At 36.4% G+C, this 25645-nt stretch overlaps 2 protein-coding genes across 2 annotated transcripts; both read right to left on the reverse strand.

The window, feature by feature from the left end:
- Nucleotides 1-1166: 1166 nt before the first annotated feature.
- Nucleotides 1167-12680, reverse strand: LOC141634157 (uncharacterized protein At2g33490-like). The gene is made up of 11 exons (XM_074446433.1): nucleotides 12400-12680; nucleotides 11548-11620; nucleotides 6899-6973; nucleotides 4718-4779; nucleotides 4549-4617; nucleotides 4377-4405; nucleotides 4071-4278; nucleotides 3738-3968; nucleotides 3295-3348; nucleotides 2121-3068; nucleotides 1167-1396 (listed from the first exon to the last, which is right to left on the reverse strand). Exons 1-10 carry the CDS (start codon nucleotides 12514-12516, stop codon nucleotides 2124-2126), a joined length of 1863 nt encoding a protein of 620 aa, XP_074302534.1. The 5' UTR covers nucleotides 12517-12680; the 3' UTR covers nucleotides 1167-1396; nucleotides 2121-2123.
- Nucleotides 12681-24357: 11677 nt separating this feature from the next.
- On the reverse strand, nucleotides 24358-25416 carry LOC141630251 (uncharacterized). The gene has a single exon (XM_074443098.1). It carries the CDS (start codon nucleotides 25414-25416, stop codon nucleotides 24358-24360), a length of 1059 nt encoding a protein of 352 aa, XP_074299199.1.
- Nucleotides 25417-25645: the final 229 nt, after the last annotated feature.

Below are 25645 nucleotides of genomic sequence, written 5' to 3' on the forward strand. Positions count from 1 at the left end.
GCACGGGCATAAAACTTGTAAAAATAAATTCTATGCATCTTCTTTTTCCCTAATTCTAATTTCTCTTCAGTCGACAAACCCTCTTCTTTCCCTTCTCTAAATTTCTGTTAAACGACATTCGACAAATCTCTCTTCTCCATAATTTTGATTCTAAAATGGTGAAAGAGAAGCAATTTACATCATCATATCAAGGAGGAAAAACGCATCTAACAATATTTCGTGAACGAGAAGCAATTTATATCATCATCAGGAAGGAAAAATGCATCTAACAATACTTTGAGATAAATTTCTACACCAATCATACGAACTATTATTAAAAGAATACGAGCACCTAAGAATACGAGCTATTAAGATAAGAATACGAGCTTAAGAGGATCACGAACTTAAAAAAACGAGCACACAAGAATACGAGCTATTAAGATAAGAATACGAGCTAAAGTAAAAAAAGAACACGAGGTTAAAAGGATCACAAGCTTAAAAACACGAGCACATAAGAATACGAGCTATTAAGATAAGAATACGAGCTAATGTAAAAAGAATACGAGCTTAAAATGATCATGAGCTTTAAAATACGATCACATAAGAATACGAGATATTCAGATAAGAATACGAGCTAATGTAAAAATAATACGAGCTTCAACTATTTTCATGCATTAGAAATTTTGAATAAAAAAATTTATTCAAGATGATGCTCAGTTTCGCATAGTCAATTAATTATAATAATTTAAGGGAGAAGATGATTCATTAACTGGATGATGGAGGAAGATGAAGAGAAGTTAGAAAAATATGGAAACAGTCAAAGAGAAATGAGAATTAGATTGAAAATTGAATTACGTTACTTTTTTTTCCAAAAATATTTGAAAAAAGACTAAAATAACCTTGGATGTACAATGCTCATTGTACATCTAGTTGTATAGTCTTGGAACTGGAGAATTGACAGCAAGAAAATAGTCGATAGATGAATACACTACATATGAAACCGTAAATCATACCCAATATGAACAGTATTAGAAATTTGTTAGTCACGATTTTAGAAGTTGACATTGGTATACAATACTCGTAGTTACGTACCATATATGCAAGTAGACTAGATTCATCAGCAATCAATCTGCTCACTAAATGACTGATGCTACAACTTAACTTACAAGCACATATAAGAAGCCGCATTAACGTATAACTCAACCGTGGTAAGAAAATAAAATTATTCGCTTTTGAGAAAAGAATATCGTTATTAGTCGTTACATCCAGTTGCACCGAGAATGAATTCTCAGTTAAAGGATAAAAGCAGATTAACAAAATTGAAATCATACATTATAAGCTAGCTACACAAGAAAGGGCACAAAAAATGTACACAGTGCCCATTATGAGATGGCGACCAATTGGATCTTTCTTCCACCTGCAATAAAATCATACCATGTCATTATGGCACTCCTATTTTTGTGGCTGAGAGTGATTATGATAGAATGAACCCAAAAAAAAAAAAAAAAAAAAAATCCCAACAGAATACAATGACCCAATTCTCTGCAATGCACATCATTTCTTGATAATAATAATGACTGTCGTACAACAATCGAGACCAACTACAAAATGAATAGATGATAGTTATCCTCAAAGATATTAAACATGAACACAGCATATTTCATTATAAAGCAAGCAAACAGACCCTCAGGATATACCTTCGCCCTTCGGAAGATTATGGTGCAGAAGTATTAGGAACAGATAATTTACAAGGTTATATTGGACAATAAGATAAGGGTTATCAAGGATTATATGAGGGGATGAAGAACGGTTTAAGGTATGGGAACTACTCTTTGAAATGAGGTGGCGTTTGGGTGAGTGATTGAGGAACATGATAAGGAACTGCAAAATAATACTCTGTACAATTATGTAGTAATATATTTGCTGTATCACTTGCAATTTTATGGGGGATACTTTATCAATTTCACGAGTCCTTAAACATTTACAGCACATGCAACAGTCAATGATACAGGAGATCAGGAATGCCGGAGAGCTCAGAGCTCAGCGCGTTAAATAAAGATTTACGCAGCGCTCTGATTCAAATAAGTAGCCAGCAGAAACATATGATATCTAGAAAGCTTAATTAGAACAGGAGACAATACCTTTTATTTTTCGAGAGACGAAGTCCCAGCTCTAGGAGATGCTAATACTGTGTTAGCATTTGATAAAGACATAGGTGTCAGAGGAGGAGAAGCAGCATCTTTATTGTGCTGAGAAGACTCAAAAACCTTTGTGATGCTTAAAGCTTTAGCTCTATAGTGGCTAGAAGGTGTAGAGAGACTCCGTGGAAAGGTCACTGGGGGCATTGGCAAGGGAGATGCTGTATTAGAGGCAGTAGATGTGGTTTTATTTTTCACTGCAAACTCAGAGTTCTTTGACGGGAAAGGAGCAGCAAATCCACTGAATCCAGGTTTGTTGATCGCATTGCCAGGTGGCCTAGGAAGTTCATGATGTTCACTTATCTTGGGCGGTGACACCGATGGAGGAGAGCGGTGTGACGCTTTAGGAGATGATGGTCGAGGTATTAAAGGTTGAGATATAGGGCCAGAAATTGGACCAAAAGCAGATAAACTAGATTTTGTGGAGCGGGGATTATTGCTTAAAGGACCGGAGAAAGCTTGTCTTTTTATTTTCTTATGATCGGATGAATCAACCGCATCACTCGGCCGAGAAGGCAATCCATCGGCCAAAGGAGGTAGACGGGTGGAGGCTTGGATGCTATTCCCAACTGATTGGGAATCCTCTTTTGAGTCTCGCTTATTCATATTGGTTTCGATGGGGGATGAAAGCCAAATATTTTGGTCCGAGAGGTTTTTCGGTCTAGAGCGAGGAGCTGAACTTGTTCTTGTGGAACTTGAAGGTTTTGCATCACCAGGAGTAGGCAGTACATATGTGTGAAACTTCTGTGTAAGGGAAGGACGCATTCGTCTTATTCTCTCAGCGGGATCAATCTTCTTTTCGGCGAGGATGGGTGCAGAGTGGCTGTAGTTACTAGTCCTTGGCTCACTGTCCAGCATCTGTGAATCAGCTTGAACTTTCTCAAATCTGAACTGCACCCAGAGATTACATTCAAAAAAATATATTAATTGCTGGAAAATATATGGCGCCATGGGGTGTAACAGTGTAAGTGACTTTTAAGTAATTTTTCTTTTATATAATGTGAGGGTCATAATAAAATTAATTTAATATTATAAATCACTTGATGGATCAAACCCATTTTCCATTGCAGATTCACAAAATAAATTCAAAAGTTCAGACTTCAGAGATGTGAGATACCTCTGTATTTTCCATTGTTGATGGTTTGGGGACCGACTCTTCTTCCTGGTCCAACTGAAACAAAACCACAATAAATTAGCATTTGTTAGATGAGAGAGACTGAGAGGAAATAAAAGCCAAGAGAAAAACCCAAGGAAAAAATTCACAAATGCAAATTGTACAGACTCGATGTTTCCTAGATCATTGAAGGTATAAAGTACTACCTTCATGACTATCCCATTTATATTGTCCCTATTTGTGACGCAAAGTGGAAAATTTAAATGCGATGAAGGAAATATATGATAAATAACACCTTCGAAATTCAATCATTGAATAGAATAGGTAGGATCACTTGAAAACTGAAATGTGACTGCTACATCAGATGCTCACCTCCATGTGATTGCTAAGGCATTTACTCATGAATCAATTATATTTCACATGTGATTGCTACATCAGATGCTCACCTCCATTGAGTTCCTTGACGTCGCCACAGCGTCATTTCCCAGCTTTTGTGGGCGATAGTCAAAGCTTAATTCTCCTTGATCTTTAGAATCATAACTGTTTTCTTCCTCATCTTCTCCATCATTGTCATCAAGCCCGCTAAGTTGGTAGTCTATATGTTGCTTTTCGGCAATCAGCTTTACATATGGGTCAATTGCCTCTAGCGATTTAATCCCCCTTTTGAAGAAGTTTAACTGTAATTCAAACAACGTAATCATTAAAGTTACAAGAATCAGAATTAGTAGCAGACATATTGTTGAAGGTATTGATAGTCAGATAGGAACCACCAGCTAGACCTGAGCAGTATGATGACGAGCTGCTTGTGTTAAAAGACATCGCGACTGTCCTTCCTTTAGAGACTTCAGCCTGAAAACACATAGAGTAGCTTCCTCTTCATATTCAGTATGGGCTTGCCTCAACTGATCCATAGAAAAACTTTCACCTTTTCCACCTTTTGACCGTCCTTTTTCTTGCTGTTGTGCCAGTATGTATTTGTATACAGTTCTGCATACCATTTTCTAGTTTTTAGACAGCTTAAAATTGGTGGGGAAAAGGGAAGTGGAATTGAAGAAAAAGAGACCTTATGTAGACAAGGTTCATACCTTTTCTCATCACACTGCTGTTTCATTTCCTATATTAATTAAAGGGAAAAGAATCCAGTCAAGATCTTGCATACCAAGTAAACAGACGTTTATGAAAATAGGTAATGATAGTCTGAGAAGCCGCAGGAAAAAAATTGCGTATATTCATTTAATAAATTGTAGTATTGAATACCTGCACAGTTTGAAGTTGATTGAGAAGAGATTCTGATGGATTCGTGATAGTGACGAATATATGGGAACGCTGCCAAAACACAAGAACAACATTATATATCATGGTTTCATGTGAAGATAGAATAAACTGATGATAAACAGAAAGAAAAGCCATCACAATTAGGACTTACATAAAGATCAACAAGTTTCCGAAGTTCAAGTTGAATGTTTCCCAGCATCAACAAGGCCTTTCCTGCAAACATATAAAGAAGCTAATCACCCACCACATTCAGACCACAACAAATTCATCACAATATATAGCAATCAAAAGAACATTATATGTTCAAGGTGGAAGAACTCCCTTTTCCATCATCAGATTCAGATGTCCAGCAACCCAAAGAACTCACAATTAAAATAACAATGTCAAAAACTTCTTATTTGGAAAGAAGAAAAACATATTCGCAGAAAACAAATTTTACCTAAAAAGGAAGAAAACAAGTTTCACTAGTAGTACTTACAGTAGCAAAGAATAAGGCCTTAATTAAGACTACAACAACAACAACAACAACATCAGAGCCTTAATCCCAAAATGATTTGGGGTCGGCTGACATGAATCATCCATTAGAACCGTCCATGGGTGAACGCACACCTCAAAATGCGAATAGAAAAGGTAAAATGAAAAACAAAAGGGAGAGCGAAAATGTAATGGAAAGTCAAGGTAAACTTAGAAGTTTTAAAATCGAATTTCGGATTTCTTTTATAAAACCTTCAAATTTAAATCGAGAGAAAGGATTAAAACGATTTTGAAAACCGAAATAGAATTAAGGATCCGGAATGCAGTAAAAGTAAACCAAGTAAAATATATAAGAAAGTGGTTGGTAAAAAGGTGTAATAAAGGAGAGAAGAACAAATAATTTAATTTTTTTAAATTAAATAAAAACACTAAATATGTCAAAAAAACATCAAATACTAAAAATCCACATGTATCCTTTCCCTCCATTGTGCCGTCTCCGTCACCATACTCTCCTCAAGCCCCAGAAATCTCATATCGTGCTCTATCACTCTCAACCATGTTTGTCTCGGTCTTCCTCTACCTCTAGGGACCTTTTCTGTTCTCCAAGTCTCCAGCCTCCTAACTAACTCCTAACTAACTGGTGCGTCCATAGGTCTCCTTCTCACATGACCAAACCATCTTAGTCGGTTTTCCATCATCTTGTCCTCTATTGGCGCCACATTTACCTTTTCCCTAATCACCTCATTCCTTAATCAATCTTTCCTTGTATGTTCGCACATTCACCTCAACATACGCATCTCCGCCACACTCATCTTTTCAATGTGACAATGTTTCACGGCCCAACACTCGGAACCGTAAAGTAAGGCAGGCCTAATTGTCGTGCGATAAAATTTTCCCTTTAATCTTTGGGGCATATATTTATCGCATAAAAACCCTGAAGCATTCTTCCATTTCAACCATCCCGCTTTAATTCTTTGAACCACATCTCCGTCTAACTCCCCATCTTTTTGAATAATAGATCTTAGATATCTGAAGAAATCTGACCCCTCAACAACATTCCCATCGAAAATAATACTCCCCGCCTCTGTCGATCTCAACCCTGCCACTTTAGTGAACTGACACTCATATCTGAAGGCCTTAATTAAGACTATAACATCAAAATACAATCACTGATTTCGAGAATCACCTAACGACCACTCATGTCACCAGATGCGTGGGATAGTAAAGCAGCAAGACTAACAGAAATCACAACTGACAAGAACTGACTTAAAACATTTTCACGATGTAGCTTCAAATGTTAGCTCATGAAATCTACTAATGAAATCAGAATTTTAATATAAATGTGTGAATTGAATATCTACTTTACAACTGAAACCAGCATACTGCAGCAACCGCTATATATGTTCTTCTTTCAACTCTACGACTAACAATACTGCTACATCAAAATTAGGGACTATGTAATCTGAAGCAGGTTAACCATACTTACCATAGTTCTTTTTACGACGCAAAGCATATGAAAATTTGCAACAACTTCGACAATAGTGTACTTGCAACATAGAAAAAATGTCAAGACTATGACTATCTATAGTCAATACAAGCAAAGAAGAAAGCAAAGACTGCTAGCTATATTATTCTAACTCATAGTAACTAGTGTACTTGTCTCAGCTCGAACAAGAGTAACACATAAAACACTTCATTCTAAGGCTCTAAGCACAAACATGAAGACTTTTTTTTTTGCAAATAGCAAATCCCTGCGGTTGGATAAGGGCACATATTGGATACTCCTAATCAAGTCTAAGTAACATAGCTACTAGCTACAACTTAAGTTTTACTAAGTTAAAAAATGAGGGATACGTACTACTATCGCCATCCTTGTACAATTTAGCTTTGTCCAGTAGACAGCCACCCATTTCGCGTAGAGACTCTGAAAACTCTGCAACGCCAATTGAAGCCAGTAGTCAGAGACCATTTATATACAAACTTAAAATATGAGATTCTTATAATGGATCCGAACATGATGTCAAATTTATTCTTATAATCCCTCCGTTTCAAAATATAAATCACTTAAGCTTCAGGAACAAAAATACGTAGATCTTTCATCCAGGTGGATATAATAACTTTTTTATTTTTTATCATGAAACCCATATAAGATGTATCATAGCTTTTTGAGATAGGGTACTTACAAGGAGGAAAGTGATGAGACGGGTTTATTACGGTATATGAATGTCAATTTGGGTGATTATTCTTGGAATGAGTGAGTTTCTAGGGGCATAATTGTATAAATTCTCATTTTACAATATTTATTGTGTTTTGGATATTTAAGTGGAATTTTAATATCAAGTGTGATTTTTGGTTTATCTTACGACATGGGTAACGAACTCAATATGTGGGTTCAAGACAAAGAGGTATTGGATGAAGATGAGAATGTCAAATGGGCTAATGCAATCGAGAAGAATAGCCAAGAAATTATAAAAGTCCACTATCTAGTTGTAGGGTGCACATCACGTGGGTTTGTCCAATATTGGGCCAACATTTACTAATTGGTCAGCAATCATAAGGTTTAGGATGCACGGAAGGAATAAAGCGAAAAGACGTAACAACGTTTTCTGGACCAGAAAGTGGCGCGGGTCGCGGGCTGAGGCGCGGGTCGCGGGTGTCTCAGCTCTACTCGTGTTTTATTTCCTTTGTTTCCAACTTTCAGCTACAAATATTATTATTATTTTTATTATTAGGTTAAGTATCAAGTTCTAATCATTCATATATTTATTCAATAAGTGTAATTTGGAAAAAAACACTATTGAACCCTAATTACTTTTACTTAGAAATTATGAGGAACTAATCCTCCCTTTCTTGGATCAACAATTGAAGCTATCAATTAATTAATTGTGAGATTGTTCTTTCTTTCTTTATTTCTCAAGTATTGTTTATGTCTCTTGCTCATATATAATGATTATTGTTTCTTTTTGCTAATCTGATCAATTAGTAACTGTTTACTTTAATCTATTGCATGTTTAGAAATTGAATCCGTAATTGTTCAATTAATCTAGACTAAAGTAGCAAACTTTACCCTAATAATTTGTATGCGTTTCATCGTTATTAGGACGAAGTAGAGACTAGACATATAATTCGAATCGTTAACCGCGTGTGTTAAAGATCGTTATCTTTATTACTTCCTTGGATCGTTAATGCTGTTGTTGGATTAAATCTAGACGCTTGGCTTAGATTATTCAATAATTAGGGTCTTCTAATATCGCGTTTCGAGTTAGTTGACTAAACTTAAGAGGAAGGGGAAACTTGTATTTCCACAATAGAGTACTTGAGAGTAATTGAATTAAAGACAATCGAAGACCAATTAGTGTGTTGATAGTGGATGTTTGTTGAACCAAGACCTTTAATCATCTGAATTAATCATCTTTATTACTTTGTCTTATTAGTCATTAGCTTATTCAATCAACAAACCCCCCCTATTATTGTTACTTGTACTCTTTACTTTTTTACACATTAATTACATCGCTTTCCCTGTGGATTCGACACTCGACTTACCTCTACTATATAGTTAGGTAATAGGACTTTATTACTTATTTTTGGGAGCATACGACTTCGGCTCACCAAAAAGATAAAGGTAACTAAAAAAATATTAACACTTAATAGAGCAGAGTTCTCCTCCAGAGGGTTACATTGTGAAAAATGATAAATAGACGACTTAGGTATCATCTACGGCAGTAAAGAAACACAAATTGGACACAATATTTTTGATAAAAGCTAATATGTTTTTTTGGTTTATAGTAGAACGTCCGCATAACCTTCCCTGTGTCCTGGATCTACTTGAAATATTCCCAACCCAAAATGACAAAGTAACATCAACTCTGAAACAAACCCAAACCGACGCTCAAATTAATGTGTAACTCACATTAAGTTACCCGGCCGAAACTAACCTAACCCAAATCCCTACCTAAGAGACCCATTTGTCAAGTCTAGATCTAATACTTCATTATCTTCTTTTTAGAATAATCAAGGAAGTATGGTAGAAGGGATACAAAGAGGGTGACACCTATTCAACAAAAGGGCAAAAGATCACCACCCAAGAGCTACAGCTCAAACCACATATGAAGCTACCCACGCCAAAAACGTCATTGAAACTTAATTTCAAGAGAAGATTGGAATTTGGATAATAGATTAATAGCGCAGCAAAACAGCATCACTTTCTTGCCTCACCAGAAGACCCTTTGGTTACCAAATTCTGGCACCCTCCCTCTATCATGGTCTCACTACACACCCATGACATCACCACTTTTTCCTGTAAGTACCCACGACATCACCGCTGCCACCATCATCCTTCATATAGTTCAAACTCAAACAACTTCCAGAAGTAACTCTGAACTTTTCTCCAAGTGATTTAAATCATTCTAGGATGTGGTTCAACATTTAACAATACACATTTAATAATTTAGATTTGGAGGAGCAACAAGATGCCATCGGCTTGGAGGAGAAGCACTCTTGTCCCTTTGTACAAGAACAAAGGTGATGTTCAAGAGTGTTCCAATTATCGGGGAATTAAACTTATGAGTCATACGATGAAGTTATGGGAGCGGGTAATCGAGCAAAGGCTTAGGAGATGTGTAGACATCTCGGATAACCAATTTGGATTTATGCCCGGGAGATCGACTATGGATGCGATTTTTATCATGAGACAGTTGATGGAACACCATCGGGACAAGAAGAAGGACTTGCATATGGTTTTTATTGACTTGGAAAAGGCATATGATAGGGTACCAAGAGAAGTACTTTGGTGGGCTTTGGCGAGAAAGGGTGTGTCGCGAAAATATATTGACCTCATAAAGGACATGTATGAGGGGGCTAGTGCAAGTGTTCGCACTAATGTTGGGAGAACGGAAGAATTTCCCATTACCATCGGGGTGCATCAAGGTTTCGCACTTAGTCCTTTTCTCTTTGCTATAGTTATGGATGAGTTGACAAGGGATATTCAGGACAACATCCCTTGGTGTATGATGTTTGCTGATGATATTGCGTTGATTGATGAGACAAAAGAGGGGGTGGAGAGAAAGTTGGAATTGTGGAGGCAGACTTTAGAGACTCGTGGGTTTAGGCTGAGCAAGAGTAAGACTGAGTATTTGAGGTACCAGTTCACTAAGGTGGAGTCCACTAAGGTGGAGTTCACTAAGGTGGCGGGGTTGAGATCGACAGAGACGGGGAATATTATTTTCGATGGGAATGTTGTTGAGGGGTCTGATTTCTTCAGATATCTAGGATCTATTATTCAAAAAGATGGGGAGTTAGACGGAGATGTGGCTCACAGAATTAAAGCGGGATGGTTGAAATGGAAGAGTGCTTCAGGGTTTCTATGCGATAAAGATATGCCCCAAAGATTAAAGGAAAAATTTTATCGCACGGCAATTAGGCCTACCTTACTTTACGGTTCCGAGTGTTGGGCCGTTAAACATTGTCACATTCAAAAGATGAGTATGGCGGAGATGCGCATGTTGAGGTGGATGTGCGGACATACAAGGAAAGATCGGTTAAGGAATTAGGTGATTAGAGAAAAGGTAAAAGTGGCGCCAATAAAGGACAAGATGATGGAAAACCGACTAAGATGGTTTGGCCATGTGAGAAGGAGACCTATGGACGCACCAGTTAGGAGGAGACTTGGAGAACAGAAAAGGTCCCTAGAGATAGAGGAAGACCGAGACAGACATGGGTGAGAGTGATAGAGCACGATATGAGATTTCTGGGGCTTGAGGAGAGTATGGTGACGGAGAGGGCACAATGTAGGGAAAGGATACATGTGGATTTTTAATATTTGATGTTTTTTTTTTTTTTTGACATATTTAGTTTTTTTATTTAATTTAAAGAAATTAAATTATTTATTCTTCTCTCCTTTGTTACACTTTTTTACCACCACTTTCTTATAGATTTTACTTGGTTCATTCCGGATCCTTAATTCTATTTCAGTTTTTAAAAATCGTTTTAATCTTTTCTCTCGATTTAAATTTAAAGTTTTTATAAAAGAAATCCGGAATTCGATTTTAAAACCCCTAAGTGTACCTTGACTTTCAATTACATTTTCGTTCTTCCTTTTTGTTTTTCATTTTCCCTTTTTTTTATTCGCATTTTGAGGTGTGCGTTTACCCATGGACGGTTCGAAAGGATGATACAGGTCAGCCGACCCCAAATCATTTTGGGATTAAGGCTCTGATGTTGTTGTTGTTGTATATGAGCTGTGAAGTCGGACTATCTGAGTTCGGAAGCTAGATTCCCAGTAGTATCTAATTACTCTCTACCACATTAATCTTATGGAAAGTATTTAATGCAACAGCTGCGTCAATTAATACTAAAAATCACAAAGTAAGTTATAGAAGAGACGCATAATTCTACAAGAAGGCAAAGGATATGTCACTAACAATAGAAGGAGCTATCATTTCTACGAATAGACTAAATTTGCAAAGCTACAGCAAAAAAAGAAATCAACTCAAGTCGTTACATTCATACCATATGCAGAATTTGCAGTCGCAGCAGCAGCAGAGAGCAAGCTATCATAGCAGTTGCGCATGTCCTGCATCTCCTGCCAGACAGTAATACCCAAAAAAATTCCTCTATCACATTTCTTTCGGGACCTCGTTGCAAACAGAAATTCCCTTGTAAGACGGTTTTACATATAACAACCACCATATTGAGGGGGTAAATGTGTCTTCAGTGCAAAACCGGATCGCACAAACTCAAATCCCAGGGATAAACTTACCTCATTACCTTCGAACACACATTCACTACAACAACAACAACAATATTACCCTAGTACCTCAATGTCTCCCGCAAATTGCAGGGCAAGGCGGAACCGGATATACGCAGCCTTAGCCCCGTGTTATCAGCACAAAGAGGCTGTTTTTGAATGAGCCAAGATGAAAATTTCATGAAATTCCTAAACTCACCAACCACCAAATCCTAGGTCATCAACAACTTACTAACACTATCCTCAATCCTCAATTAAGCTGATACAAATGTCACAATGTACTAAATCAATTAACCTAATTTAGTACCTGTATTTCACAATCCACATTACATAATTTACAGTTAATTAATTACAACATAATCAAACAAAAACTCAACTCGATAAAAAAAACTAATTAATGAATTTCCTAACTCACCAACCACCAAACCTAGATCATCATCATCAACAACTTGCTATCACTAGCTTCAACTAAGCTGCTTCAAATCACAAAATGTACTAAATCAAATCAACCTAATCTAGCAATCCAAATTACAACATTCGCAAATAATCAATCAATTACAAAAAAATCAAACAAAAGATCATTCATTCTTCAAAAATCAAAAATCAAAAGAAACCTGAGAAGCGAGAGCAAGTTCGTCGATTTTAGGAGGACGATGGAAATCGTGGCGATCTTTAGCGGCATCATTTTTAAGGAAAGAGAATTTCTTGAGCATACCAAATGAAGACTTCATTTTATTTTTCCAGAAAATTATAAACCCTAGAAATTATGAGTAATGGTTGATAGACTGTAGATAGATCGAAGAAATTGGGAAGATCCTAGTTCCGGACTTCAGGGAAGTGATGCAGGTGAATTTTTTAACTGAGTAGATTAGACGACTTTCAAGTTTAAATGTTCACTGCTTGTAGGGAAGGTCTACTGTTTTAAGGGGAGGTACCAAAAAAAGTAGGGTAATTTGTGTTATTTTTGGAGAGATTCCCAAATTTCTGTGTGTGAATTGAGAAACCTCATTGTTGCATAGATGTAATTATGAAATGGGGAGAGTAAATGGAAAAGTTAGTGGAAAATGAGGTGGACGAATAAGAAAAGAAAAGAGAAAATAGGGGAGCCTCACCTTTGCGGATGCTCTGACTCACTCTTCTGTTTTTTTTTTGGGGATTATATTTTACATTGTATCTTGAGTTTTTCGGTTATCCCAGAACTAGAGCTGGCAAAAGCAGTCCGATCTGGTTGATCCGATCTGAAAAAGCTGATTCGACATCCGAAATTGACCAAAACTATATCACCCGAATGTGACCCGAAAACCCGAACTGACCTGACCCGACCCGAACACGACCCGAGCTTTCTTAACCCGTAACTGACCCGACTCGAAAATAACCCGAACCGAAACCCTAACCCGAAAATGACCCGAAAAAATATAACTCTAATTGAACTGAAATGACTTGAAATGATTTTTTCTCTCTTAATCATTGACCCAAAAATGACCCGACCCGCTTGACCCGATTAACAAACCAGAAACATACCCTAAACCCGAAATGACCCGATTCAACCCTAATTAACCCGAAAACAATAAAAGACCCGAACTGACCCGACCCGAACTGAACCGACCTAAACCCGAACTGATTAACCCATTTGTCAGGTCTACCCAGAACTCTATAGAGTAAATTCTGTAATCTATATGATCTTATTGATTGTTTTCATTAACTAATTCGTTATTTGATAAATTATTTCACTCATCCAGTCAACCAATTACCCATTGACCCCTCATGTACTAATTAGTCCACCTAATTATCTATTAACTCACCCAACAATCAATTAATCTTTCCAACAATCCGTAAAACCTTTGTTATCATTTTATGTTTTATGAAAGAGGTATTAATGGTATTTGTGGTTGGTTAAATATAATTTGTAACGATTCTCATAAAAGAAGACGATATGATGTTCATGAGTGAGATTTGAGGTTAAATGAGGGATGTTGGAGAGATAGCAAATAAACTGTGAATTGAAGAAGGTCATTATAGAGACTAAATAAGAAGCTCTGTAGAATATAGAAAAAATAAGAGTACAACTTGAAAAACTAAAAAGTTTAGGAATACAACAGAGAATTTTCCTTTGTTTTCTTGTCCAACTTAAATTTCCACAAAAAAATTTGGATGGATTGGATGAGACAGGTTGAATTCAAATTATTGAGGTTGTAGCATATAATGTAGATTGAGTTTATCCACGTAAATTTTTCAAATTCTTTTTAAACTTTGTGAGAGGGATTATATATCTGTTTTTTGAGTTTTTTATTTAGTCACGGTAGCGAATGATGTATTAGGCCTTGGCATCAGTCATGTGATCAAGTAGTGGTGATAGCATTTGTAATTGTTTAGAGTTGATGAGCGTCATTGATGAATGGGGATTGTAGATTTCGATCTTTGTTTAGTCATTACTATCAATTAATTTTAGGGTTATTTTCAAATTTCATTGACATCTTATATCTATATATAAAGCTGGGTTAAGAAAGTGTGGATTTGACATGTGGCACTAAAAAAAATTATCTGAAATATTTCTATTTAGATGCATTGTATATAAAGTTTGTTGAATACTATGTTATATATTAATTTTTTGTAAAGGTAAGAATTATATAAGTGAATCAAAAGATCATTACAAGATTGATACCATGTATAAGACGGGTTGTTGCTACCAGAGAGCATACCCAGCCCAACACCGTCTAATAACGGCCCAAATCCCTATCACATGGACCAGACAACAAAACAACAAAGATAAGATAAGAAATCTTATCTAAATCCCAATCCTAACAACATAACTTAGGAAGTCAAAAAAAATAAGGCAAACCCTAGAAATCCTCCTATCATCTCCTTCCTTTATTTTCTCGAATTCTCCTCGTGCATCCCTGAATTCAATCATTGGTTAAAACAATTTAGAAGTCGGTGGATCCATCGTTCATCTCTGCCAGCAACAGGAAGCTTGATGGTGTTTTAGAATCTTTGTCTGAGTTCAACAATTATATTATGAGCAACGAAATTTGGTCTGATGATTTTGAGTTCAATCCTGCTCATGTTTTGTTGCCTCCAAACGTGATACATGCAAACATTAATACTAGCATCCATCAAACCTTTCCTCAAAACGGATCCTTTTTTCCTCCGTCTCCAAGCCAGGAAATCGTGATGGGGAATTCTGTAAGAATTATCATATTAATTCTCTATTATGTGGACCTAATTACTGACGTCAGTCACTCTAATAGATAATAGCTAATATGATGTTTCGGGTTTTTAGTCGGAGTAATAGACTAAGTGGATTACGGTTAATGTTTACAGACCATTAACATATTAGGCTCACTTCTAATTATGCCCCTCCTGCCACCTATATAATAAAAGCTACACCTGTTTGTGGTTTTAACCTAATTCATATTCATTAAGAGAAACACACAAGAAGTGAATTAGAGAATAAAGGAGGCAGGAGAAGGCAAAAGATTGGAGTTTATCTTCTTGTTGATTTCAAGGAATCTCCTTATCAGATCTAATGACTACTCCACGTAAGTACTCATCTCAGAATTATCACCGCATGAATCAAGATCCTCTAAATTTATGTTTATATGTGGTATCGAGCGGATTGTGATTGCGATTATAGTTCGATTAATGTTTCAATTATGTCTTTTGATTGAAATTAATGTTTAATTATGATGTTATTATTTTCATTCATGGTTGATTGTTTACTCGTTTGATTATGATTGTTTCCGCTGCCCTAATTGAATTATTTCAATTCTTATGATGCCCTAATTGAATTATTTCAATTCTTATGATGTCCTAATCGAATTATTTCAATTCGTATGATGTTTGTATTTTTTTGTTTATGGTTCTTAATCGCACATCTACACTTTGTTCGACAAAGATCGCTTCACGCGCACGCTTCACGTAGAAAGTTGCTTGTTCATCGATTTTCAAAGTGTCGGATTTTGATGTTATAATAATGTTTTTCGAGTGTAAACGGCGTTCTAAACCAGACTGCATATCAGGGTTAGCGTTTTTAAGCCTAATTCTGACGTCTTCATTGAGTTTAAGGACGTTTTTGGTTAAAAATTATGGTTTTTTTTTTGTAATAGTTCTCGATCGAGCTAATGTTTCACTCGATCGAAGCTCTTAAGCATGAATAAGTACCTTCTCGCATTATAGTTTACGATACCTTATGTTTAATTATGTATGCTCGTGTGATATTTATATTATTAAGTACATAAGTTAATATAATTATCATATTGTTGTTGTAAGCCTACATATTATTTTTGTAAATATATCATTTGATATCGAATGTAAGAGACTTTCGCATTATGACAAGTTGAAATTCACCACAGTGATTTCATCTCGTACGCGATCAAATCTCATAATGGAATCATATTGAACATTCACATTAGGTTGAGATTCGCCACAGTGGACTCAAATTATGTAGTGAATTTCCGACTAAGCATCTAATAGGGTAAAGTAACTTGTATTAAGGTTTTACCCACAGGTAACCTGACATTAAAGTAAAACACCCATTAAGGAGAGTAAAGTAACTTGTATTAAGGTTTTACCCATAGGTAACCTGACATTAAAGTGAAACACTCATTAAGGAGAGTATACTCTATTATGTAATTAAGCATGTGTAGGTTGTCCACGTATACTATACTTGCATGATGAATGTTTATGAGTTACTCATTTAAGTTTCAAGTCTTAGTCATAATTGCTATTGTGTGTTAAACTCAAAGCCTAATGTTTTGAGCATTGTTCATAATGCGATCAGTTGCAAAGCTCTCTCAATAATCGTGTCCAAGTGTTCCACAACTTGATGCTACTAATTACTCAGAATGGAAAGAGCATCTCGAGTTCTATTTAGGGATCCTTGAACTCGATCAAGTGCTTATCGGGTCGGCTCACCAACCAAATTTTCCGATGCGAGTAAAGAAGTACTTGAAGAGTATAACTGGTAGAAGAAATCTGATAGTCTTTGCCTAAAGTTTTTGCGTCTTACCACCGCACCAAACATTAAGTCCTCCATTTCGGAGACAGTCATAACACGACCCGGTAAGTACATGGAAATCATTAAGGAACGCTTTCGGACTACCGATAAAGCGGTAGGCGGAAGGCTTATGTCTAAACTTACCACTGCTAAATATAATGAGAGTGTAACCACCATGCAAAGACACATGTGTTACACATGACGAAACTGGCACTAAGTTGGGAAAACTCAATGAAAGTTGAGGATCCGTTCCTCGCCCAGTTTATCATCAACTCTTTGCCGATAAGTTTGATGCTTTCCATCTTCATTACAACACTGTTAAAGAAATTTGGAGTGTTAATGAATTGACCAATAAACTGGTTCAGGAAGCATAAAGAATCAAACAGAAAGATGAGGCTGATGCCTCAAGTAAGAGTACTGGCTTATCCCAGGCACATCATGTGCATCATGTAAGCGGGAAATCTAAGGGTAAGTTGGAAACAGAAAGGGCATGAAGTCCGGCCCTTCCGATAAGTCATCTGGATCTCGCATAAAGAAGGATATCAAGAAGCAGGAAAGTTGTTTTTTCTGTAAGAAACCTGAGCACTTTCAGAATGACTGCATAAAGCGTAAGAATTGGTTCGAAAAGAAGGGCAAGCCTTTGGCTTTAGTATGTTCGAATCAAATTATGTTGAAGTTCCTTCTAATACATGGTGGCTAGATTCAGGCTCTAATGTACATGTTTCGAATTCCTTGCAGGAATTCCTTACGACAAGAACCATAAATCCAAATGAGGCCTCCTTATACATGGGGAATAAAGATAAAGCCTCCATAGAAGCCATTGGAAGGTTTAGCTTGGAATTAAGCACTGGATTTAAGTTGAAGTTGGAGGATACTCTTTATGTTCCCTCCTTCGGACGCAATTTAATTTCAGATTCTAAGTTAGATAATGATGGTTTTAAATTAAGTTTTGGACAAGGTTGTTTCAGTATGTTTCGAGACAATATTTTTGTTGGTTCTGGAATTTTGGAAAACGGATTGTATCGAATTTATTTAGATAAATTGTTTTCAGAATCTCTTTGTGTTTCTCATAATGTTTCCGTGCATAATAATGTTAGTTCGAAACGTGGAAGGTCTAATGAATGTTCCTCCTTCTTGTGGCATAAACGTTTGGCCCATATTTCAAGAGAAAGAATGAGCATATTGGTTAAAGACAATATACTACCTTCTCTTGATTTTACGGATTTTGGCACGCGTGTGGAATGCATTAAGGGTAAGCAAACCAAACACACCAAGAAAGGGTCCACAAGAAGCACTGCTCTTTTAGAAATTATACATACAAACATATGTGGTCCATTTGATGTTCCCTCCATGAGCGGAGAGAAATATTTCATCACCTTTATTGATGATTATTCACGTTATTGTTATCTTTACCTTTTGTATGAAAAATCTCAATCAGTAAACGCTTTAGAGGTTTACATTAAGGAGGTGGAAAGGCAATTGGGAAAGAAAGTGAAAATCGTAAGGTCAGATAGGGGTGGTGAATATTATGGCAAATATGATGAATCAGGACAACATCCTGGTCCTTTTGCAAAACTCCTTGAAAGTTTGGGTATTGTCCCTCGACACAACTCCTGGTTCTCCTTGGATGAATGGTGTTGCTTTGAGAGGCGTAATCGAACCCTATTAGAGGCTGTGAGGACAATGATGAGTAATACCAATCTACCCATGAAGTTGTGGATGCATGCCTTTATGACTGCTATGTATGTTGGAAATCGGGTTCCCAGTAAAGCAGTTTCAAAGACACCATTTGAACTGTGGAAAGGATGAAAACCAAGTCTTCAACACTTACATGTATGGGGATGCCCAACAGAGGTACGCATTTATAATACACATGAAAGGAAGCTTGATCCTAGAACTATTAGTGGTTTCTTTATCGGCTATCCAGAAAAGTCCAAAAGGTATAGGTTTTACTGTCCTACACACAAGACAAGAATTGTTGAAACCGGAAATGCCAAATTCCTTGAGAATGGTGAAGTTAGTGGGAGTGATCAGGTAAGGGATGTCGTCGTCAATGAGGTTAGGATGGCAATTCCAGTTCCTTTGCCCCCAATTTCTATTGATGAAGTTCCACATAATGATAATGTTGACTCAGTCAATATTGTGGAACCTAATATTGATTATCCTCCACTCCCGAATGATAACATCGTCACTGAGGTTCTTGATACAGCACCTGAAATAACATTAATAAGGTCACAAGACCTAGAAGGCCAGCTATTTCAGATGACTATGAAGTATATCAATGTGAATTTGACATTAGTGTGGATCATGATCCGGTTACGTTTTCACAAGCTATGAATAGTGATGATTCCGATAAATGGATTAATGCCATGAAAGAAGAGATGGAGTCTATGGCTAAGAATGAGGTCTGGGAGTTGGTCAATACCAAGAGGTCATAAGGTCAAGGCTTGCAAGTGGGTCTTTAAGACCAAGCGCGACTCCTTAGGTAATATTGAACGACATAAAGCCAGACGGTAGCTAAAGGCTTTAATCGTAAAAGAAGGCATTGATTATAATGAAACCTTCTCTCCGCTTTCTAAGAAGGATTATTTACGAATCATTTTAGCTTTAGTAGCTCATTTTGACTTAAAGCTACATCAAATGGATGTGAAAACGGCATTCTTGAATGGGAGTTTGGAAGAAGAAGTCTATATGGCTCACCAAGGCTTCATTATTGATGACAAAGAGGACAAAGTCTGTATATTAAAGAAGTCCATTTATGGGCTTAAGCAAGCTTCTCGGCAATGGTATATTAAGTTCCATAATACCATCACCTCCTTTGGGTTTCAAGAAAACACCGTTGATCGGTGTATATACCGAAGATCAAAGTGGGAGTAAGTTTGCATTTTTGGTCTTATATGTCGATGATATACTCATCATGCGTGATTTGGGACTATTACATCAAACTAAAGATTTCCTATCAAGCAACTTTGAGATGAAAGATATGGGAGAGGCGTCCTATGTGATTGGGGTGGAAATATCTCGAGACAGATCACAAAGGACATTAGGGTTGTCTCAGAAAGCCTATATCATGAAGGTCTTAGAAAGATTTAACATGGTAAAATGTAATCCCAATGATGTTCCTATTCGAAAGGGGATAAGTTCAAAGCAAGTATGTGTCCTAAGACAGAACTAGAACGAAATGCCATGAAAAACTTTCCTTATGCATCTCTAGTTGGAAGCTTAATGTATGCGCAGTCCAGTAGAAGACCGACATAAGTTTTGCGAGTGGGTATGTTGGGTCGATATCACCAATCTGGAATGGGTCATTGGAGTGCGGCTAAGAAAGTTTTAAGGTACTTAAAGGGAACAAGGGACAAAATGCTCACTTATAGACATACCGATCGACTTGAGATTATTGGATATGCTTGACTCGATTTTGGAGGATGTGTGGACTCAAGGAAAAGCACCTTTGGTTATGTGTTTGCTTTAGGCCGAGGGGGAATCTCCGGAAGAGTGCTAAACAGACAATTATTGCCTCATCCACTATGGAAGCTGAATTTGTAGCGTGCTTTGAGGCTACTATTCAAGCTTTATGGTTGCGGAACTTTCTTTCGGGGATTATCATTATGAATTCTCATTTGCAAGGCCGCCGAAAATTTACTTTGTGATAATGTCGCAATTGTCTTCTTTTCGAAGAATGATAGGTATTCTAAAGGTATAAAACACATGGAAATGAAATACCTATCGATTAAGGAGGAAGTTCGGAAAAACAACTCAGTGTCAATTGAGCACATCATGACTAGTGCCAATATAGCAGATCTTTTAACTAAGGGGTTACCTCCAAAGACATTTTTAAAGCATGCTACTGATATGGGTCTGGAGAATAATCATTAAGGCTTTTCGTTTGTGTTTGGATCATGCTAGTGTTTTGTAATGATGACACTTATGTTTTGATTAATCAACTTATGTTTTCTTATGATGATGGTTTCCGAACGATTTTCTGTATCGTATTATTGTTATTGTATACATTATTATTGCACGATTAATAGAATCAGTCCTTTTCCTCAAGGACATTATCGGGGATTATGTTTGCTCCTTGTATGATCGATTATTCTAAATGATTGGTCCGTAGTACATGGAAGGACCACTTCTCTTGTATAGTAGTGTTTCCGCCATGACTCAACCAGTTGTTCGGAATGATCAGGGTAATTAAGATAAACCCATTATGTATTCATTTAGTTCTCTGCGCGACTTATGACTCTGTTTGCACGTGACATTATGTTTAGGTCAGTAATATGGTCCAAGTGGGAGAATGTAAGAATTATCATATTAATTCTCTATTATGTGGACCTAATTACTGACGTCAGTCACTCTAATAGATAATAGCTAATATGATGTTTCGGGTTTTTAGTCGGAGTAATAGACTAAGTGGATTACGGTTAATGTTTACAGGCCATTAACATATTAGGCCCACTCATCTAATTATGCCCCTCCTACCACCTATATAATAAAAGCTACACCTGTTTGTGGTTTTAACCTAATTCATATTCATTAAGAGAAACACACAAGAAGGGAATTAGAGAATAAGGGAGGCAGGAGAAGGCAAAAGATTGGAGTTTATCTTCTTGTTGATTTCAAGGAATCTCCTTATCAGATCTAATAACTACTCCACGTAAGTACTCATCTGTAATTATCACTGCAATCAAGATCCTCTAAATTTATGTTTATAAATTCTGCTCTCAAACCAATTCGCCACCGTGGTAAGAATTTCTTTGATGTAGTTGCAGCTGAAGAATAAGTGTTTATCAGTTTCAATGTCATTGCCACAAATACAACAGGTATTGTCTTCGATGATACCTAATCTGTGAAGTTTTCCTTTTGTGTTTAAACTATGGTGATGTTGCATCCATGACATGGCCCCGTGTTTGGGATTGGTTCATCTGTTCCAAACCAACCGAGATCATGCTACTTTTTCCTCTTGGGTTCTGCGATACTAATACCCTTTTGCGACTGTGCATTCTTGTCCTTTTTGAAAGGTCTGTTGTTGCCGCTGATACGCTTTTATGAATTCGTCCTTTATTTTGCATATCTTTCTCCACTACCAGCTAGTGTTGTTGGTGGGAGAATAGTCCTGCCAAATTTTCCCCTTTATATAGACGTGGTTGACCCATTTGACCCATAAAAGGTCGGGTTTGGATGGAATCCACCATATTAGCTTACCCACAACAGCTTTGTTCCAAGTAGTGTCATCTTTCAACCCTAGAGCACCTTCATTTTTCGGTTTTCACACCTTCTCCCATGAGACTAGAGGAGACCTCATATATTCTACACCTCATCCCATGGAAAGTTCATGCAAATAGTTTCTATCCTTGCAGTTACTCCATTAGGTAAGATGAACATGAAGGCCCAGTAGTTGTGCAAGGTTTTCATCACTGCTTTGACAAGAACTAGTCTACCTGCATATGAAAGCTTTCTAGCTCCTAGGCCTCTAATTCTACTCACAACTTTATCAATAAGTGGACCACAATCTTGAGCATTAAGTCTAGTTGTTTTTGAAGAGTCAAGTGCGAGAACACCTAAGAGAGGGAGGGGGTGAATTAGATGTCTATTTAAAAAATTAAGCATAATGAAAGCTTCTTTTAAAACTCTTAAACACTTTTGACTACACTTAGATGAAAGGAGAAGTTGATACTTAGAACCATGGAGTTAGAAGTATACAACGACAATTCAGCAAGTATAATACACAGTGTAATCAATAGTGGGTTTTCAAATAAGATCAAGAGTTAAAGTGCAGCGGAAATAAAATGTAAATAAACAAAACAAACGAAGTTTTTAAAACTACTTCGGTCAAAACTCCGCGACCTACGGCCAACGTTATTTATTGAATGTTTCATAAAGTAAACTCATACAAACTAAAACCCCGAACACTAAAACAACTCCCCAATCTACTCCGGTTGCTATTACTTAAAATCTAGTCCGCTTCCAAGACTTTTGCTCAAAGCTACTCCGCAAAAAGACTTTTGCTTTGGGCTACTCCGCCGAAAGACTTCATGCTCTGAAACTACTCCGCATCGACGACTTCATGCTTAAAGCTACTCCGCAATAAGACTTTGATTTGGTTCTAGTCGGTTTGTTACAAGACACACGAATCTCAATATGTTCACACTCTCAAATGTAAATCATTCGGTGCTCATCATTTATATAGTTTTACAAAAATTTGGACGTAGACTCCCATCCCATATCAAATGTCCTACATAATACGCGGAAAAGACAACTAATATTCTTAAACTATACTTAAACTCTATCAACAATATCAACCCAACTATCTTCATTATTAATTAATTAGATTTCTTGTGCTACAACACTTCTTGCAGAGAAGAGAACTACTACACTTTGTGCATGTTCTTACAAAGTTACAATTATGGGATTTCAAAAGTTTTTTTTATTCGGATTAACATCAAACAAGGCATGAATAATAACTCAAAGTCTGAAACTATATCTGTTGTAATTTGCTTTGCACGTAATAGCGCGCCTACTCGTTCTCCCATGACAAATTACGATCATCAATAATAGCGCCAAAGATGATCTCTACGGATAATAATTGTATCCCGCCAATGTAATAGCGCACCTAATTGTTCTCCCATGGTCCCAACCTAGTATCTACTAACAAAAAAAATAAAATTAGAAATTCAAATAATGTAATCTTAAGTATACAAAAAGTACCACATAAATAACACGCTACATTGATTTATAAATATATATAATACACACCATATAAGAGAAAAAAAATAGAGAGAAACATCTAAAGCTTGAAATATAAAACAAAATCAAAAAATTAGAAAATACGACACATAAAAAAAGCAAAAGAATTGTTTTAGAAAGTATATAAGATATAAAAGTGACATTCATCTATATATAGTATTTTTTTTCACAAAGATGTTTGAAGTGTAGTTAAACACACCTTCTTGCTTTTCTAATCGTGAAATATTGTTGTAGAAGGGTAGTAACTCTTAATTATTTTTTTTTTTTGTTTTTCTAATCGTGAAATATTGTTGTAGAAGGGTAGTAACCCTTAATTAATTTTTTTTAAAATTTTAATATTAGGTGTTTAGAAATAGTTGGAGACTCTGTAATCGCTCGAAAAAAGCTTCCTTTAATAATATAGATAGATATTGATCGATTGTAATAATCTGTGTTATAATTGTGTGAATACAATGATGTATGTGAGCTGATATATATAGTAGTCACTCAACTACCTAAACCGACTTATAATACCTAACTTTGACTTATTGTAACTAACTCTGACTTTCTTTAACTAACTATTAAACATATATTGTGATCAGTATCAACTATCCAGTCATTTAAAAGAAGATATTTGTGTACTAAAGTAACAGAAGAGTTAGAAACAATACCTGCAAACTGAGAAGAGGAAAGACCAGGTTGTTGATTTGAGATCCTTTGCAGGACCTGATCAACCACAGAAGTGATAATACCATTCAACATATCAGAAGACATTCCAGAAGGACTAGCAGTGGAAGTACTTGCTAAGCATCCTGAAGCAGCCATCACCTCATTATCCAAGGGTGAATTAAAACTAATTAATAACATCAGCAACATTTGCAGTGTTTTTGGAAGAAGTATTAACAGTATTGGCAGAAGCACCAGACTTGAAATTAGTGACCTTACTCTTTCCCTTGCCCTTATCATTAGGAAACCCTTTAATGACAAAGCAATTTAGTGGGTTATGTCCAAATTTATTGCAATGGGGACATCTATTCAATCCAAAATAGGTGGCTTTTGTGTGTCCTTTCTTTTCATAATGATCACAATACTTATCAGAATTAACCAAGCTCCCATCAGCTTTACCAGAATATCCAACATTCTTTTTATGATCTGGAACTTTATAACTTGCATATGCACTAGCTTCAGTGATAGTATGCACAGATTCAGTTATCTGCTTCTGTCTTTCGATCTTTTGCAGAAAACCTAGTGCTTTTTTTATACTAGGCAAAGGGTCCATTGACAAGATTTGAGATCTGACAGTGTCATAGCCCCTATTTAATCCCATCAGAAACTGGATCAGCTTTGCAGTATTCACTCTGTCAATGATCTTTTTGAGTAATGAACACGTGCATTGCTCAATCTTTCCACAAGAACATAGTGGAATAGGGTCTAATCCATCCAAAGTTTCCCAAAGATTCTTCATTTTTCCATTGTAATCCACCAAAGATGAATTATCCTGGGAAATTCCTTCTAACTTCTTCTTCAATTGATAAACTTCTAAGGCACTAGCCTGATCATATCTCTCAATTAACTCAAACCATAATTCTTTCGTAGAATTTACATACTTCAAACTGTCCTTAATTGACGGAACTAATGAATTAAGAATCCATTGTCTAACCATGAAATCACAACAAATCCATTGACTGTATTTCTTGTTTGTCTTAGGTGGCTTAACAAGTGTACCATCAACAAAGCAATCTTTATTTTTTGAAGTTAATGCCATGAGAACCTCTCTACGCCATCCCAAGAAATCATGACCCCCAAAAAGACTAATGACAAGACTCATAGTGGGTTGGTCAGATTGAGACAAAACTAAGGGGTCATCAAAGTACTCATAAGAAGAACTAGAAGCTGTATTAACATCAGGCATGATGAATAAATTGTAAAGAAGAAATTATTGAACAACTTATAGCGGAAGCGTTTGATGATTATGAAGAAATGTATGTATACCTCAGAATCTTGATTGAAGATGAAGATGAATTGCAGATAGAAAACCCAGAAAAGATACAATTGAAACCCAGAAACCTAGAGAATAATGAAGATCTTCAACCAAGAACAGAGATAGAAGATGAATAAAAACTTTATGCCTTAAACCCAAA

This window comes from Silene latifolia, chromosome Y (genome assembly GCF_048544455.1).
Source record: "Silene latifolia isolate original U9 population chromosome Y, ASM4854445v1, whole genome shotgun sequence".
NCBI classification, from domain to species: domain Eukaryota; kingdom Viridiplantae; phylum Streptophyta; class Magnoliopsida; order Caryophyllales; family Caryophyllaceae; genus Silene; species Silene latifolia.

Excerpts from the sequence above, each read along its gene's own strand:
- LOC141634157 (XM_074446433.1), bottom strand. The coding sequence starts at position 12,516 with ATGAAGTCTTCATTTGGTATGCTCAAGAAATTCTCTTTCCTTAAAAAT. Across the intron at positions 11,621-12,399 it reads AACTTGCTCTCGCTTCTCAG|GAGATGCAGGACATGCGCAA; the intron begins GTTTCTTTTGAT and ends ACTGTCTGGCAG. Across the intron at positions 3,349-3,737 it reads CGTCAAGGAACTCAATGGAG|TTGGACCAGGAAGAAGAGTC; the intron begins GTGAGCATCTGA and ends GTTTTGTTTCAG.
- LOC141630251 (XM_074443098.1), bottom strand. The coding sequence starts at position 25,416 with ATGCCTGATGTTAATACAGCTTCTAGTTCTTCTTATGAGTACTTTGAT.